The following is an 18758-nucleotide window of genomic DNA, read 5'->3' on the forward strand; positions in this document are numbered from 1 at the left end:
GTCTGTTCTTTCAGAATTGGTCACAGTGAATTTTTCATGGGAGAAGTCCTGAGGAAGTCATTCATCACATACCACAAATTGCCTGTGAAGAAGGAAAATATATGCTATTAAATCTGCTGTTAAACAGGCAAGAAAAAGTTAACAGGTTTCTTTGCAAGGACAGTCAAGCAAGAGCCACTAAGTCAAGTTTGTGTTGTTCCCATCTGGAAATAGAGTTCTTTTGCAGCATTTTTTTAATATATATCTTTTAAAGAAAATGCATAGTGTCACAAAGCTTTAAGTACCATCAAATCAGTGCTAAAACTGCAGTGCTTTTCCTAAACTAGATGAGAGAACACAAGTATCCACTGCAGTAATCAGAAAATTGATGAAGCAATCAACTTTGGGGCTTAGTACTTTGTCCGTCAGTATTCTGCACTTAACCATATATGTATCTAACTAAGACTTGAGCATTTGGCAGGTTTTTAGAGCATGTCATCTCTTTTTATTGATGTTGCATCTCTGATCTATGTGTTTTGAGCTAGTTTGGTCCAGACTGTGATGGTGGTAGTGCATATCTTGGTGTCTGGACTCTCATGTTCTGAGCACAAACCAAATGCATCGGAATGCATGGATCCTCACTCTCGGGAGGTCAGAAACTACTACTTTGCAGAGTTATTGTTTTCCTGCTAGTTTTGAACCACAAGTATTAGCTTTTGGAGTGATTTAATTAGGATTTTTCCAGTTAAATGAAGTTATGGAGAAATAGCCAGGATGTTTCTAATTCATTCTTGCTGACTAAAGGCTAAATTGAGTATTCACCCCAAATATTTTTGGTGTGCATAAATGTTGCATTTGAATATTTTCAGTGGTGCACCTTGTGGGACAAGTATTTTTTTCACAAGATTGAATTCATTGGTAACTTACATTCTTATTTTTGCCAAAATTTTGACCTTAACAAATCTTTTGTAAAGAGTCCCAAAATCTCAAATACTGGCAGCACTGCTGTGCGTCATGCAGAATTTGCAGCGGCGCAATTTGTGTAACTTTTGTGTTTTTATCAAAACTGGTCTTAACATTAAAATTTATTAAGAAAAAGCCATTGTGCTGTTTCTTACTAGTGTTAATTTTGTAAGTCAAGATGTTAACCAAAAAAAAAAAGTTGATTTGGTCATGTAACGTGAACTGTAGCTATTTTTACATAGCTTACACTGTCTGTATTTGCTCTTTGTTAATGAGAACAGGTTTCAAATGAAACTCGAGCTTGCTTTTGCACTACTTGACAGTTCACAGATGGGGTGAAGTTTCTGAAACTGTATTGTAAGAGTCCAAAATATCTCATCTCTATCTCTTTATTTTAAGCATGTTCTAGGAAAGAAGGTTGTATAAAAAAAAAATTAAATGATTTCTTTTAATTGTTGTTTAAAATTTTTATAGTTTGCCTTGCTGTGCTGTGTGTACTCTCCTGCAATAGACACTTGATAGTAAGCTTGTCAGTGAGCTGACTGTTGCTAGGACAGATGACAAGCTGTGTTCCAGTGACTTCCATCTGTGTTAGAGTAATAATACGGCGTGCAGTGGTTTTGCATTACTATTCAAGTGGGAGAAGACTTCATCACAATCTCTGTTGATCTTCAGTCTAGAAGGGGGAGGGATTGGAGTTACCTGCCAGCTTAACTGCACCAGCTCTGTGGTGTTGAGTGTCTACTGGCATTAGTTCTACAGGCCTTTATCCACGAGCTGTCAGATGGCTTTGTAGTTATCTTTCACATACTTAACTGCAGCATGGCTTTGACTGTTTTTACACAGAATATTTTTATATTGATTAAAAATAGTTAACACTTTGCATCTTTTCTCTGACTAACCCTTCTCCACTGGGTAAAGCTTAAGTTGTTTATGTTCTGCGGGGCCCTCTGGAGCCCATAACTGTTTTGTCAGCTGCTTTGTTGGTAGGATGCAAGCTCCAGCACTGATTGCAGCACTTTGCATGCATCATTTTTCAGTAGGGTGCATTCCTCCCTTGCTCTCCCTTCTCTACGCTTGAGTGAAAGTCCTCGTAAAAGTGTTCACAGCAGCCCTGTTATTCTTCAGAGAATTCTCTAAAAAGCCCTTTCCTACAAAGCACAGATGGCAGTGGTTTGTTGATCTTGCTGCCTAGCAGGCTGATCAACGTGGCTTTGTTTTCTTCTACTTCACTATTTGTCCATTTGTCTGTACCTCGACTGTTAAGTGTCTTGTGACCGGGCCAGTGTTCTTGTTAGGTTTGCCTTGTGTGTAGGTGCTGATGGTCTGAGCAATGGCTGGGGTTCCCAGCAGAAATGATGAAATAATAAAGACATGAAACAGGGAAGTGGATTTTTATAACAGAGTTTAAATGAAGAACAGAAGTTGTCCTCAGAAACAGATACGGAGATGAATGTTTACAATGTGCTAAGGTAAGTTAGAGCTCTTTTCCTCTGATACCTCAGTTGGTAATTGGATTAATGAACAGAAGAATAACAGAGTTACAAAAATGTTATTGTCTGCGATTATTCCAGTGACAAGCTATGCTTATTTTTTTAATTTCTTTGTTCAGAAGTCACCATAAGTTGAGAAATGTGATGCTGAAATCAAAGTCACTTAATGGACACATTTCGGAAGTATTTCCGAAGGCCAAATATTACTCCAAAATAAGAGGGGTGGAGCAGTGACATGATGATTGCACAACTATACACACCAGTTTTGGTGCTTTACTGCTGCTTTGCTGTTGCTACTTACTGACTGGTGGCCAGTGCTAAACAGGCAATGGGCTTTTATTTCCATCCGGCATGAGGAGAAATGAAATATTAACTGGAGTTGGAGGGAATTAACTTTACTTAGGTTGTTTATGTCACCTCACCTGTCTTCCTAGGATTGGTTCTATCCTTGAAAATGAGACAGGAGGTTTAGGTGTTAGATATTAGGAGGAAGTTTTTCACACAGAGGGTGGTGACGCACTGGAACAGGTTGCCCAAGGAGGTTGTGGATGCTCCATCCCGGGAGGCATTCAAGGCCAGGCTGGATGGGGCCCTGGGCAGCCTGGTTTAGTATTAAACGTGGAAGTTGGTGGCCCTGCGTGTGGCAGGGGGTTGGAGATTCATGATCCTTGAGGTCCCTTCCAACCCTGGCCATTCTGTGATTCTGTGAAGGCCAGGCTAGATGTGGCTCTGGGCAGCCTGGGCTGGTGGTTGGCAACCCTGCACATAGCAGGGGGTTCAAACTCGATGAACGTTTAGGTCCTTTTCAACCCAGGCTTATCACTTATTTTACATATCCCTGAACTATGGTAAATTTTAGGCTAACACTTTAGTGTAATTACTGAGGGAGGAGCGGGGGGAGAAGCGGGCAGGGAAAAAAAATACCCTTTTTCAAAAGGGCTCGGTGATTTGTTTTGTTTGTTTTCCCCAGAGGCCGCCATTTCATTCTGTTCTCAGCCACGGGGCACCCCGTGGGCTCAGGCCTGTGCGCTGCTGTGTGGCTCAGCCGTGACAGGCAGCCCGCGCTCGGCCGCCCCAGTCGGCGAGGCTAAGCGGGTTCAACGCGGCGCTGCCCCCGCGGCTCAGCGACGCGGGCCGCAAACGGCCGCCCCGCCGGCCCGCTCTCAGCCGGCACGGCACGCTCGTTGCCAGGGCAGCGGCTGCGCAGGCGGAGGTGAGGCGGGGTTGAGCGGGCCTCTTCGAGCCGGGGGCGGCGAGGCTACGTGTGGGTGTCGGTATCGCCGGGGTACGGTGTTGGGGAGCTCCTCGCAATACGTAGGTTACGCTGCGGGTAAGAGGAACCGAAACGTAGAGCTGCGTGAGCAAAGAGTGATGCATGATTGCAATGAGTTTTCTTCTTTTCTGGCATTTCTTTGATGTTAGTTCTGCGAGGAGCACAGGTTGCTAACTTTTTGCCGCAGGGTGTCATTGATTATACGAACTCGGTAGAAATCTGTTTATCTGTGTGCAGCAGTTTCTGTACCAAAAGGACAAGGTTCAGCTGGACGGGGGCTCTCAGCATCTGACCCAGCTGTGGGTGTCCCTGTTTGTTGCAGGGAGTTGGGCTAGACTTCCCTTTCACGAGTTCCTTCCAACTCAAACGGTTCCGTACTGCTCGTCCCACAAACACATAGCAGTAGTCTTGAGGAGGAAAATCAAGAGCTATGGTTGGAGTTCATCTCCAGGCTTTTTCTTGATACCAAGATTAAGATTTTAGAGACTGCCTGGTGCTTGTCTGCTTTCCCTTCTGAGCTGTGTGAGTTCTCTACTAACCCAATTAGAAAGGAGGCAATTTGGATATAAACACTGTTCCCCTTACATATGCAGGCAATTCTTGTCATTCTACATCTGTTTTATTGTTACTTCCTTCAGGTCTGTGTAACCAAACTTGAAAAGACCATGCCTCTTCCAGACACCCTGTTTTGTGCTCAGCAGATCAAAATTCCCCCTGAGCTACCAGATATTATGAAACAATTCACCAAAGCTGCTATTAGGACTCAGCCTCATGATGTTTTGCAGTGGTCAGCTGCGTAAGTATGGCATCCTCATAACCATGTAGCACTGTCAGCACAGAACCACAAAGACCTGAGGCTTTTGTTGACTGTACAGAGGAGCATTGCATTCTTCAGTGTGTAATACAATCTGTTGGCCTTTTAAAAGTAGTGTAGTACTTGATTTAGCCTTATAATTTAAAGGATTTGTATCTAATTCTCTTTCTGCTCCATCCTTGAATTTTATTTTAGAGTGGGTAGAACTGACACAAATGGTTATGTGAGCATTGTAGTATGGCCAGTTGTGTTTTGCAGGTAGCATGTGGGAGGAATGCTAAATAAATCAGCTAAATAAATTGGTAATGTGCTCATCAATCCAATGGGAAAAGACTGTGCTTTGGTTGTGCAAGCATATTCTTGATGTTAATAAATTTTTTTCTGCCTTTGCCAAGAAGGGCTGAGTATATCACGCACAAAATAAGTTGAACTACTTACAATTTATGAGAGTATTATAAAAAGGAGTTTGTAAAATCTAGAAACTGTCTTTCACTGAAGAGAAAGGTGGGATCTGGGCAGGAGGAGAATAGTAATCCTGCATGTGGAGTGCTTGCTGAACACTGCTGCATATCTACAGGAGCATGGAGATTGATTTAGGGAGCTGTAAGTGTAAGACTACTCACTTCTGTGTAGTTTTAATCATCCTAGGTACTGAAGTGTCTTGCTGTTCCCATTCACTTAGGTACTTTACAGCACTGTCAAAAGGTGAGCCCCTTCCAGTGAAAGAGAGGATTGAAACACCTTCAGCAAAACAGAAAATGGATGCTGGTTTGACCCCAGGACTCCTTAAAGTCTTGCACAAGCAGGTACAACCAGACATTTAGAAAATGCACAATGCTAATGTGTTTGTCTCAGACAAAAGATATGGCAGATAATCAGTAGGTGACTGTCAAAAATTAGGTATGTTTTGGGAAGCATCTTTGTTCTTAGTTCCGTTCTTTTTCACTGTTCTTATTGTGGTACCGTAACTTTGTTTACAGCTTTCTGCTAAAGGCACTGTAAGTGTTGCAGAACTGAAGGAAAAATGGAAAGACCTGTGCTTGCCAGAGGAGCAGCTGGAAGCTATCCTGCAGTTGGACATCTTTGATGAAGAGGTGGAATGGATGAAGATTCTGGCACTTGGGTGCAGCGTGCTTGGTGAGGTATGGTCACAGAATCATAGAACTGTTTTGAGTTGGAAGGAACCTTTGAAGTTAATTTATTCCAGCTCCCTGCAATGAACACGGGCACCTACAGCTAGATCAGGTGTGCAGAGCCTCCTCCAGCCTAACATTCAAAGCAGGAACCTTCATGGCTGGCCACTAATGGTAATGTATGTGGTAGACCGTAGAATAATTAATGCAAATGACCTTTGAGTTAGATTGGGTAAAGGCGCTTCTCTGTCACTTTGAGAGCGTCTACAATCAATGCCTGTCAAAATGGTTTACAGGTCATACTGGGAGGAGAGCTTAAGCAGAAAGGGCAGGTAATATCCTCAGTGTACTGGGTTGTGGCAGTAGGACAGTAAGCTTGTCCACTGGCAGCTCAGCCCAGGAAGAGATGGGGCGATAGAAGAACAGCGCTTAGGACATCAGTGTAAAAGACTGAAGAGCTAGAGGGAGAAATTAAAACATCAGTTTCTAATTGTGTAGCCAATTACATTTTCACAGAAGCAGTTAATGTTACTAAATCTACATTTAATTCTTCTAATGTCAGTAATAAAATCTCAGCAGAGCATTGTAAATGAATTATTATAAAATACTTACACTAAGCTGATGTTCTTGTGAAGTATAAAATTAAAGACTCCAGAAGGGGTACTAAGAAGAAAATAAATGCTCAATATTGTTTTGAGAATGTTGTGTTACTGAAAAGCAGTGAATGTTGACCCAGTCTGGCCATGCAATTGTACTTGTCCACTTGAACTGCATATTTTTTTATTCCAGTCCTCCCCCAGAACTGTATTTTGTGATTTCTTTTTCTTTCCTTCACTAAAAAGAAAACAACTGAAACAAAAAAGCAGTCTCAGGGGCACTGTTCTGATGGAGCTGAACAGCATAAATTTCTCCATCCTTTCAGATATTGAAATGATTTGATTTTATCTCTGCATGATGAAAACCTAAACTTCAGTTTGCTAAACCAGAAGGGCTCACAAATTGTTACATTCTTTTCCTCCAGTTTTAGTTTGCATTCCAAGTGAAGTAGGATTGCAGCTGAGATAAAAAAAGTAGACAGATAGAGCCCTAAGCTAGGATAATGTGGACTTTTTCAGAACACCATTCATTTGAAGTATCTTTCTGTAAAACTGATATGTATTTACAGACTCACCTCTTAAGAAATGTTCGCACAACTGGGCTGTTAAACTGTCTTTGAAAGGCAGGAAATTCGATTGGAATAAATTTACTGCAATGTGTGGGAGAATGAGTAGGTTGGAGTGGCTGCAAGCGTGTGTGGCAGTGTAGTGGTAACATAATGCTGAGACTAGAAGGCTGTGCAGAGATTTTTATTGTGTGAGCAGCTGCCACTGTTCCCAGAGAGGCCTCCCATAGATGCATTCTGAAGAAATTCTGACAAAAATATGACTTCTTGGGTTAAGAAAAAACCTTTTTCTTTGTGTTTATTTTTCTTTTTTTGGTTTTCTTTTTTGGAGGGGCGGGGAGGTATTTTTTTAATAGAATCCAACCAGCCTTTGATTCAATCAAATTCCATGCCCAATTTTTTCACATATGCCCCTGAATAGCCTGGGTTGGATAGGGATTGGATTATAGGCACTACTTGGAATGAAGGATTTCTTAAAAGCATGCTTTGAGCTAATAGGCATGTTTTTGTTCAACAGAGAACTTGGACGCTTTTTGGGTTCTTTTTGTTGTAGGGTTTTTTTCCACTAACTATTAAAATGGAACTTGCATACAAAGAGGGAAAATAGTAAATAATATAATTTCTAAAAAGTAATGCTAAACTGTTGTGTTTTTTGTTGTTTTTTTTGTAGATTTGTCTATCTTAACTATCACTGTGAATTCATGTAGACCCATGAGATCATATATACACATAGACAGATATGGTGAGGTTTGACTGTTACAGTAGCAGAATGGAGCATTTTGGCCATATTGGATATGGTCCTGTGCAATCTTTCAGCTTTACAAAGTTCTGGTATTTTTTATTCCCATTTATTACTAGAACTTTATTATTGTTTCCCTTTCACAACCTGCACTATTTGGTAAGTCACAGGATCATAGAATCACCAAGATTGGAAAAGACCTCTAAGATCATCCAGTCCAACCATCCACCTACCACCAATATTCCCACTAAAACATGTCCCTCAGTACAACATCTAAATGTTTCTTGAACACCTCCAGGGACGGTGACTCCACCACTTCCCTGGGCAGCCTGTTCCAGTGGCTGGCCACTCTCTTGGAGAATTATTATTTCCTGATGTCCAACCTGAATCTCCCCTAGTGCAACCTGAAGCCATTCCCTCTAGTCCCATCACTGGTTATATGGGAGAAGAGGCTGATACCCACCTCACCACGTCTTTTTAGGGAGTTGTAGAGAGTGATAGGATCACCCCTTGAGCCTCCTCTTCTCCACACTTAACAATTCCAGCTTCCTCAGCCTCCTCATAAAGCTAGCTCATAAAGTTAGAAATTTGATATTTAGAGCTAGCTAATGATGATAAAGCCTTCATTTCATTTTCACTCATTTTCTGTTGCTTACAGTCTGCATTTTGTCATGATACACAAAAGATGTTCATGGCTCTGATACTGTTCTCATTCCTTCCTTGAACCCCTTCCAGTCCTTGCTGAGTTCAATGAAACACGCCTGTGAAATTTTAACACAGGACCCGGAAGGTGGAGCAGCTCGTATTCCTTATGAAACGTTTTCATTCCTTTACTGCTATTTGGCAAGTATTGATGGAGACATACCAGATGAGAAAATCAAAGCTTTCCTCCAAAAGATTAAAGAAGACGCGTAAGTAAAAGTTCAGGCATCAGTTTTAAGTTATACATCACCTCTGGGTTCTCCACAGACCTCTAATTTTAGATGAGTCATCTGTCTTCACTTGAGGCGTATCCATGATAGGAGGAAAGGTTGACTCGGGTTATATCAAAAGCGTACATAGTTATTTCCTGTAAGTGGTAAACCTTGGGGGCTTTGAACTGTGAAATGACAAACTGTTATTTAGCCATCTTTGAAATGTTTTAGTCACTATCTGGTGATGTAGTTTTCCCCTTAGGAAACAATTATATACAGCTTTGTATCATCTGTGTGCTACTGGTAGTGGAACTATCAGCATCTTATGGGCTGCTCTTGTGACAGGGATCATGAATCAGAGAGAAATTGGGAGTTCCCACCTGAAGTCTGTGAACTTTCTGTTGTGTTTCTCCCCAGATTACCTCTGCCTGGAAATTATGTGGGGGAATATATAGCTTGTTCTTAAATAGTTCAGCTCTCCAGTTTTTGTTGTATGAGATATGGTAAACTGTCATTCTTGGAATGGTCTTGGTGTTGGTTGCCTCCAGTGGATATAAAAGACAAAAAGACTACTCATCCCACCTGAACTCATCCTGTTTTGGTTTTCATATCACAGTAGGAAGGCTGGCTATCTTTCTAGTCTGTTATGTTCCTCTTTTTAATTCCTCTGAGCTTAGCTTTAATTTTGTCTATAAGCCACAAACTGATGCAGTTCATCACAGCAGGAGATGTGTAGATTGAAAGCTAAGCAAAAAGCTCACAGTTTGACTATCCCATCAGTGGCAGCTTTGCTCAAAAACTTTTATGTGCTGTTAAGTAAGTTTTGCCTTACTTTGTAATAAATGGGCAAACCAGTTCTCTTGACTTAATAATTAAGTGCAATCTGTTAACAAATGATGAAGCTGCTTGAATGATTCATCTCTCATATCATGACAAGGTAATTATTTGTAGCACCTTATTAGCATGGTATCAAGTTTCATTGCTAGAGAATACAGGTGTGATCAGTGGGACAGACAATAAATCACCTTAATGGTGACCATCTCTAATACACATACATTGGTTCTATGAAGCCTGTGCCACAAAACTCAGTGTGATGCCTCTAACTTTAGAAAAAAACTGGAGGCAAGGATGTATCAATACACTACATTTATCCCTTCTAGAACTAGCTGGAATTGGCATTAGGGATGTATGGAAACGGCAGACTTCTATTCACATGTCAGTAATAAATTCCCACTTGTTTTGCCCATAGTCACACACAGGTCACAGGAAATGCGCTCCGTTTTTCACCAGTTTTAAAAGATCTGTAACAGCCTTGTCCTCTGAGCACTGCAAATTTGGCATGCTTAGATTCACATACTGACTTTTCTCATCATCTGCTGGTCCTTTTATTTTAGGTTGCAACCAATTCCATGCATATGGAAATCCAAAACTGCACAAGCATTAAAATTAAGAAATTAAGAGATCAACTTAATTTTCTTTGTCGTTAATTACCAGAATGATTTCTAATTAGAACTATGTTTTAACTATAGCACTCTCAGTTAATGTAATCCTCAACTGTATCTCGCCTCACGTACTACAGTTTATCACCTTGAAGTGTTCTAAGACATTTGGTTCCTATTCCTTTCCAGTGACAAACAAAGTGGCATGGTACTGCTCAGAAATTTTCAGAGCCAGCCCTCAACATGGCTTTGATCAAGTTGACTCTTCAGCACCAGATGAGGCTGGAAAAAATGAAGTAAATACAATACACAAAGAACCTATTCTCCAGCACTCCTTTTTCTTTATTTCATTCTTGAAATTGCCTTTTATCAGAGAGAATTGAACATATTGTCATATTGTCTTTTCACTTCTGAAATACTGCTGCTCGCAGCTTGGGAGTGGTACTTTCACTAATTTGTTTATATTTAATCAAATGGATTTCGTTAATCTTTCTACCTAGACTTTCTGAATAGGAAATTAAATTTAGAGAAGACTGGGCAGATATAAGACTGGTTCATTTCTTAAGTAAAGTAACAATTTTCTTCTTATCTGTTTTTAACTCCAACAAAAGCATAGCTTGTCTTTTGACTGCCCTGTCTGCATGAACAAACTCTAGTCAAACATATGGTTTCACCAAGTGCTGCTCAAAGACCGTGAAGAACACTATAGCCAAGATGGTGAAAAAAATATCAACTAGACTAATGGCAATAGTTCCATCTAGTTTGATCCCTAATTTGGACTCATCATCATAGAACGACCTGGGTTGAAAGGGACCACAATGATCATGAGTTTCAACCCCCTGCTGTGTGCAGGGTCGCCAACCACCAGACCAGCCTGGCCTTGAATGCCTCCAGGGATGGGGCATCCACAGCCTCCTTGGGCAACCTGTTCCAGTGTGTCACCACCCTCTGTGTGGAAAAACTTCCTCCTAATATCTAACCTAAACCTCCCTGTCTCAGTTTAAAGCAATTCCCCCTTGTCCTATCACTGTCTACCCTTGTAAATAGCCATTCCTCCTTCTGTTTATACGCTCCCTTCAAGTACTGGAAGGCCACAATGAAGACTCCCTGGAGCCTTTTCTTCTCCAACTCTCTTCAGAATTTAAATATTTTTCTCATTGCCAGATGGACTTTTAATTAATAAAGATCAGTCTCCTGCCTGCCTGCAGCCCACAGGCACTGTGCAGAGCGTATCGCCTAACACAGCCATGGAGGAGGCCAAAATGACAGTGCTAAGGGGTGTCCTCTGCTGGCAGCTTGATTGAAAATAAGGAAGTGTAGAAAAGACTAATCTGTAAGATGTTGCTGTTGGCTTTCTTCATAGAAGGAACAAGCTGACTGTAGTAGATTGTGTAAGAAATTAACAAAACTAGAAATTGGTATAATCCCACGGCAGTTAAGTGGAATTCTCCTTTACACCCATAAGCTGTATTTGGATGGTTGACGTCTTAGTGTTTTTAGAATTTCTGTCGTTAATACTTTGATGTTAGTATACAGGATGAAAACTTAATGGGTTCTTTGCATAAATACCACGATCTATCAATCTCACATTTGAAAATTACAGTCGATAAAATTATAGAAAGGGACATCTCTACTTTAGTAGAGGTCTTAGAGATGCCTGTCACCACCATCACCAGCTTGACATTGATCCTAAATTTCTTTAAGCACAAGCTTGGGAACAGCAGCATGCCTGTTACCATACTTTTACCACTTTTTCATTACTGAAAGCTGCAGATGAAGGTAACAGCCTTCTGGAGAACTCTGAAATCTGCTCTGTCACCTTCCACGTGTGCCATAATGTGACAGTAAGTGCTGTCTTTCTGGAATGCTGTTCTCAGAGGTGACAATGTCAGGTGGTAGAGAGAAAGGGAGCTACTTTCATCCCTTTCCATTTGTAATTAATTCTGCTGCTCCAGGGCTTAACCACATTCACCTTTAGATACTATCAGTGGGCCAGGACAGTAAATTAGTGCAGCCTCTCTCAGATTCCATTAGCCTTTGTTAAATTAAACTCAAAGGGCTAAGAAATCACTATAATTTATTAATAGATACATAAGTCTTATACATTTGTACATTTTAGGACGTACACTGCTTCCATCCTGCCAACCCCTGAACATTATCTGATTTTCTCTCTGAACACAGCTGTAAGGCAACACCAGCATTACGTTCACAGCATTACAGTCTCTGTTATAACAGCAGTAACAACAGTACATCCTCTGCAAGTAATTCTTTGAACAAAAACTCATTATGTTCTTGTTTTTACTTTCTTCTTTTATGGCTGTGATACTTGTCTTCTTCCCTGAAACAAGAAAGCAAACGCCGTGTATGTTGTTAATGTAATCTGAAGGAATAAAAGTACCTGAAAAAAGAAAGCTCTCATTAAATGTAATCATATCCTTTTCTAAGGAAAGAAAGTAGGCCTTATATTGGTGAAATTAACAATGCAACTGATGCCCAGTGCCAACTATCCCCATGGGATATGTCAAGATAAGCAGCCTCAGACCTGTAACACTGTTGGAAGCATCGACCTTTCAGCTGTGGAAAGTTCTGAGCTCTAGATCACAGCAACTTTTGTTTAGGCACTGGCTTGTTGTACTGCATGTGAGATTATACTAGATTTTTCATTAAATGAGATGTTCTATTCCCTGTAATAAGTTCTTCTTCTGCATGGTGGCCTGATTCAGAAGCAAGAATGTAGCTGATGCTATTTCATCTCACCTTTCTCTTTTTCTCCGAGAATCTCTGTCTTTCCCTCTGTCACGACTCCTTTTTCTTTTACTTGGACTCCTGCTGCTCTCTCTCCTATGTCTGGTGCGTTCAGTGTCCTTTGAGCTTCCTCCAGACTGCCTCGAGTCCACCGAAGCTGACCGCCTGTCTTCCTTTCTGAAAGAACAAAAACATTACTGATTTTGTTCAGTAAGCACAGTTTCACAGTCACTAGTTTTTCAGTATCAGTTCTGTAACAAAATGACCTACTAACAGTGTAAGAAAGACAACATCCTATTAAGCCACTTCCTCTTAAAAAAAAAAAGAGGACCAACAACAAAAAAACCATTACAGGCCCCCAGGCTGCTGCTGTCCACACAGAAATAGCAAATCCCTCATGAATGTTTGAATGTCAACTGTGAGGTACCTTCCTGAAGATTTTGACTTTCCCCCTTCACACAACTCTGCATTATCCAACCTATTCTCTTCCTGCCAGTGGTTGCTGAGTTCCTCCATATGTACACCAATCACATCCCGAATCACCTCAAGAGTAAAGAAAGATATTAAAAAACAAAAAACAACAAAGCAGTGCATCACGATATACTTCTTAAAGAAGACCATTTCAGCATAAATGTAATAGTACCATTTTACAACAAAGTGTATCTTGCTGCCATTTTCACATGAAAAATTCACTACTGCCAGAAATACTTCTGTTACTTGTAATTTCCTGCAGCAAACTAAACCAAAGACATTCTCTTATTAGCAAGTCTGCAACTCTAACCAGGAAGGGCACAATAAGCAGAAGAGATTTTTCCTTGTCTGAACAGGCATGCCATTGTTTATGCTGATATGAACTAAGCATACAATAAAGTCACAGCTTTCCCTTGAGCTGCTTACCTCAGTGTAAGATTTCTTCGTTATATGAACGTTCTTAGCCCTGTATGACTGCCGGCGCCTTTTGTAGTCTCGCATTTCAGCCAGAATCTCAAGATGGGACTTTGGACCTTTCTGACTGTCATCTAACAAAGAATTTGAAGTAAAACAAATGGGTATTAGCACAGCATTAGCACCTGCAGGTATATAAATCTGCTGCTTTATTACTAAAGTGTCTGAAAAAAAATATATATATACATTGTGTTGTTCCTCAAGTTCTCCAGTGTTGAATAGCTATTATGAATTAACACAAGCTTCCTCTTCAGCCTTGTTATCAATACAAGACTAAAAAGACAACATTCAAACATTATTATGTGATCCTAACCTCCCAACAGTAATCCAAATCAATGTACAGGCTTGCAGGTTGGTCAGACCTCTTCAAAACACAGGCTGCATCTTCAAAGCCACTATAAGTGTAAGACACAGCAGTTGAGACAGCCAAGTTCTGAGGAATGTGTATCCATGTAGATGACAAACACCATCTCTCCTACACACAGGGTCCACAGAATAACAAAGGGAAGTTTTGCTTGGAGACACCGGCATGTCTCAATAGCAATAGGAGGCTCTGTCTGTTGTATCCGTTCCTATATTGATCAAGATTTCAACCCAGAGACCACCAACCACTCCCCAAGCTTTTAATTTTAAATGATCTTTAATCTCATCATTTCTTGTAGTAAATGCTGTTGCAGGCTTTGCAGTAACTTGTCAGCATTAAGTAACCTGAAGTTAGTTGCAAATGACAGCAGATTCATCCATTAAGATAAATGCAATACCTATGCCAACAAAAGAGCACCAAGGCTTTCTCAGAACTGTCAGCACAAAGAATGCCAGTCTGCTGTTTCCTGGTGCCAGACTTGTCATACAATTTAAAAAAACCGCAGTGTTCCCACAATAAAAACCAACAACAAACAACAGTTCAGGCTGGCTTTCACCAAAAACTCATCTATTGATGCAAAGTTAAAGCTCTGGGCAATAAACTCAACAGTAAATTATTTTTCAAACCTTGAGTAATCTTGGCTGCTAAATCCACAAAGAGGTCACTGTCATTTTCTGTGATTTGTGACCTAGACCTCTGTTTCTTTGTTTCCTCAACAACATAGTCATAAAGAGCAAGTCGGTCAGCTTGAGTCAGGTCACAGGTGAAACGTTTGTGATTTTGAGGAACTTCTACAGGCAGTGATGAATAAGATCCTGGAATTTGAACAGCACTGTTATTAGTAAAATGGCATAATTACACAGGAAAACACTGAAGAGCTCAGCAATGCAGTAAACACCTGTGCTGCGTTCACCCTTCTCTTACACATCTGTAAGAAGTACTTAAATTGAAAGGATAATACAAGAATTTTATTTTTACAATATACTATTCCTACAAGGTCACAGAAACCCAGAAACATGCCCTAACACTTACATGCTTGTGATTTTACAATGATCTCACAGCTTATGATCAAGACCAGCTTTCCAGCCCTATTACAAGAGCTACAGCTACATTTCTCCCCCCCCCCCCCCCCCCCCATCTCTACTGCCAAAGACTTCAAGTTAAACAAGTAATTTCAAGTCAGCACATCTTAGAAGAGGCCAAGGCACCGTAATAAAAACTACTCCATACAGTTTTAATTTTATCTTCGTAGAAATGCAAAATCACAGTGAAAACTGGATGGCAAACACTGGCATCTGGTGGCTCACTGACATATCTATGCGATGCACCTCTTTACAGGCTTAACTGATTTTTCTCTACTCGGCTATAATTGTATCAAATTCGTGAATTATCACTTGTTTCCAGAGCAAAATGCACCTGACATGCTATAAAAGCCCAGTGCCAATCACACAAAGGCTTTGCTCTGTGACAGAAGCAAGAACATGAAAATTCTTGGACATGAAATACTTGCCTGAGCAAGTGCTGCTATATCTGAACATCAGGTCAGGAAAGTACAACAAAGTTCCTGTAGGTGGCCCTACTTTTCTACTCTATCTCAACTCTCTACAAGAAGTGCAAATTGGTCTTAACTACTCTATCACTAGACCTGCTATAAAATGTGACAAAGAAATGTGGTGAGACCAGCGGTAAAGAACTTGAACATATTTATTATGTAACTACTTAAAAGAGCCTAGAAACAATTCAACATAACACCAATGCATGCACTGTTCAGCTTTTGATCTAAGAAGCAATAGATGAGCGTGCACAGCTTATAACTGACAATCCTTAAACTGAATTCAAAGCACAGTTCTCTTTTTTCCCCTTCTTCCTCACTCATGCCATGAAGAACAAGGTGGGAGGCAGCTTGTGAAGAATTTGGGCCATAACAGGCAGAAGAGAGTATCAGAAAATGCAGGCGGACAGTAAGCTGTATGGAGTGGGACGGGAAGTGACGGACTGGTACTTCAGGGAACTCCCAAGTTCTGCACTACCAATACTATCTCAAGTTCTTTACCTGGCTGCCCTTCATAAAGAAAGCAGTTTTACTCCCAAATATAGAAGGAATTTTAAAAAGCAAATAGATAAATGAAAATTTCTCACAGCAGTTCAAAAGGGGAAATTGAGCAGCTCTCCACAGGACAGCTGAAAAGCTGTTTCCCCACCTGGATGCCACTTACCTTCAGTGTAGCCTATGCCTTCTTTGGCACTCTGAGCTCTAGCTTGCTGAACTATGTGAAACTGTAGATCTTTATCTACAGACAGAGAAGAGAAAGTATCACACAGAACTTTTAAAATCAAGTACTTAGCAGGCTTAGTCTTTATTTCCCAACCTCTATTATGAGACTTTTCTATTTTATTTTTTATATTTCTTATATAAATATATATAAGAAATATTCTATATTTTCTATATTTCTATCTTTTTTATTTCATAGAACATTGTAGTTTTATTTGTGCACAAGAGACAGTTGAAAAATATTCTTTATTCCATATTTGAATTGAGGGAAGGGAGGGAAGAAAAAAAAAAAAAAAAAAAAAGGAAGGATTTTTGGGTTACAGAGATAAGGAAAGATACGTATGTATACTGAAATCCTCACCAGTGCCATTAACAGTGTTGTTACTGTACCTCCAAACTCAAGGGAGGGTTTTTAATGACGATGATTACTGACTGCAGGGCAGCATGGATTGCTGTGGCGAGGACTCAGGTTCTGCCACGCGAGGGGTGCTCCAAACAGGCCCACGATTGCACTTTGCAGGGGCAAGGGTGGTGTTAACAGGCTGCCCAGAGGCTTGGAGGTGTCTGGAGCTGGGCACGGGCTCTGGGTGAACCTGCAACTTCCTCAGCCACGCTGTAATTCCACCTCCATGCAGCCCCCCAGCGCTCTGCCGCCCACTGTGTGCTTACCCATTGCAACGGTGGGCACCTTCAGGTTCTCATAGAAGAAGCGGGAGTCATACATCTCGGCCTGTGGGACACGGCAGCCCAGTCGTAAGACCTTCTGAGTTGCAGCCCCCCGCCCCAGCCTGGCGTCCCTCCCAGCCCACCTGCTCCTCGGCGGAATAGCCCATCTTGCGGAGGCGGCAGGACGCCGCATGCCTCTCCAACGACGCCCGAGGCACACGGTGATGGGCGTCGTAGGGACAGGGCACCCGGTCCACCTGCAGCGGGACACGCGTCAGAGCGCACCGCGACCCCCGGGCTGCCCGCCGACCCTCTCCGGGCAGCACAGGGGCTGGGGATCGGCGGGTGGCGCCATTACCTGATCCTCCAGCCACACCGCGCAGGAAGTCGCCATCGTTACTGAGGGCGGGACAGCCGCCAGCACCGCGGAAGCGGGAGAAGATGCCGCCGCCATCTTTACTCCGGGCGCGCCCTAAAGCGGTGAGGCGCCATCTTGTGGGGCGCCTTCAGGCCAGCTCTGAGGGGCGGTAGGGAGGGAGGAGGGGCGGGAAGTACAGCAGCTGGCTGTCCTAAAGACGCTCTGACGGAATGTGGCTGCTTCTGAAAGGCATCAGACAGCTCTGGAAAGGACGCTTGTGGGAAGAGCTGCTGCGCTTCGATGCCCTTCCCTGGCTTAGGAGCATAATAAGAGCATCCGCGGGTGTAAATCTGCCCCGCAGGTCTGATCCTTTCCCCGACATCGGCAGTGGGCTGAGGTGGTGTAGAGCCAGGGTTGCCTTTGTTCCCAGCACCGTTCCCGGCGCAAGCACAGCCACGAGGACAGACGCCTTCCCTCAGACAGCGAGGTTGGAGCAGGGCTCAGCACGGCTGCAGTGCGGGTCGAGGAGAAAGCAACCATCCTAAAGAAAATATGATGTGATGGTGTTCATGCGTGCCTATTGTTGGCACCACTCGTGAGGAGTGGAACGAGGCTGTCTAACAAGGCGGGGCGGGCTGGAGGAAGCACAGCAGATGTAGCTGCCAGAATGGCCCCCGTACATCTGTTTTTATTAGCAGATTACAGCCATTTCTCTCCTGCACAGAGAATTTGAGACTCAGCTGGGATTTTAGTCCTCTGAGAGATTTGCTGGCTCTCGCCGTGTTTGCCTGAGATCTCAGACTTCACACAATAAAGAATACTGAGAGCTGAAGGCTCCCCATCTGCCCTTGCAATTTCATTTGTGCTGTAGTGGAGTATGCTGGCTCCCATTAGCACGTTTTATCGGAGGAGTGATGAGAACAGCTGGGCAGAGCTGCTCTGGCCATCTCCACTGGAAAACACCGTTTCTACAAAAGTTCAACAGAATATCAAAGTATTTTTTATGGTAGCTTGATAGAATCAAGCGACTCTTTCTATTATTATTATTTTAATCTATCAAGTTGATATTGAAAAATCAAAATATTTCTTTTGCTCTACTAAATTAGGACATTTTGAATGATTCAAAATATTTCTTTGTTTTCCTAAAAGTATCAGTTCCTGAGATCATCTCTGTGGTGTTCCCTTGTTTATTTATTTGTCCAGTTTCCGGCCTTTATGGATTTAGGGAAATCCCTGAGATAGAAACTTGCTGGGGTGGTTCTTCTTTCCAGAGTTCAGGGAGAAAAAATTGAGTCAAGCCTCATTTCCTGAGCTACAGTAAATCCAGTTATGTGGTGCACAGACACAGTGGGGGCCTGAAACAACACAGGACTAAGGTGAAACCCCTGAAATAGGTTTACAAGACAATCAAGGACAACAGGTGAACCAAGGTCTTTGTTACAGTGCAGCAGGGTCTTCTGAAGCAGCTCCATTATCTAGGGAGTCAAGTGTGCAGCTCA

General features: G+C 42.0%; 2 protein-coding genes across 5 annotated transcripts; one reads left to right on the forward strand and one right to left on the reverse strand.

The window, feature by feature from the left end:
- The first annotated feature begins 59 nt into the window (after nt 1-59).
- ROPN1L (rhophilin associated tail protein 1 like) lies at nt 60-11852 on the forward strand. Of its 4 annotated transcripts, none has more exons than XM_048939122.1 (6): nt 60-2414; nt 4347-4504; nt 5205-5328; nt 5503-5664; nt 8292-8467; nt 10099-11852. In XM_048939122.1, the coding sequence occupies exons 2-6, from the start codon at nt 4374-4376 to the stop codon at nt 10160-10162; spliced, it is 657 nt and encodes a 218-aa protein (XP_048795079.1). In that variant the 5' UTR covers nt 60-2414; nt 4347-4373; the 3' UTR covers nt 10163-11852. The 4 variants fall into 4 exon arrangements, with proteins under 4 accessions (XP_048795079.1, XP_048795077.1, XP_048795078.1 ...); XM_048939120.1 differs by lacking the exon at nt 60-2414 and adding an exon at nt 3523-3648; XM_048939121.1 differs by lacking the exon at nt 60-2414 and adding an exon at nt 3664-3765.
- Nucleotides 11853-11969: 117 nt separating this feature from the next.
- Nucleotides 11970-18230, reverse strand: SNRNP48 (small nuclear ribonucleoprotein U11/U12 subunit 48). Its single transcript, XM_048939119.1, has 9 exons — nt 17260-18230; nt 17045-17158; nt 16905-16965; nt 16180-16254; nt 14590-14778; nt 13552-13673; nt 13082-13197; nt 12667-12831; nt 11970-12247 (listed from the first exon to the last, which is right to left on the reverse strand). Exons 1-9 carry the CDS (start codon nt 17353-17355, stop codon nt 12208-12210), a joined length of 978 nt encoding a protein of 325 aa, XP_048795076.1. The 5' UTR covers nt 17356-18230; the 3' UTR covers nt 11970-12207.
- Between the last annotated feature and the right edge of the window lie 528 nt (nt 18231-18758).

The sequence above is a fragment of the Lagopus muta genome, chromosome 3, assembly GCF_023343835.1.
Source record: "Lagopus muta isolate bLagMut1 chromosome 3, bLagMut1 primary, whole genome shotgun sequence".
Lineage (NCBI taxonomy): Eukaryota > Metazoa > Chordata > Aves > Galliformes > Phasianidae > Lagopus > Lagopus muta.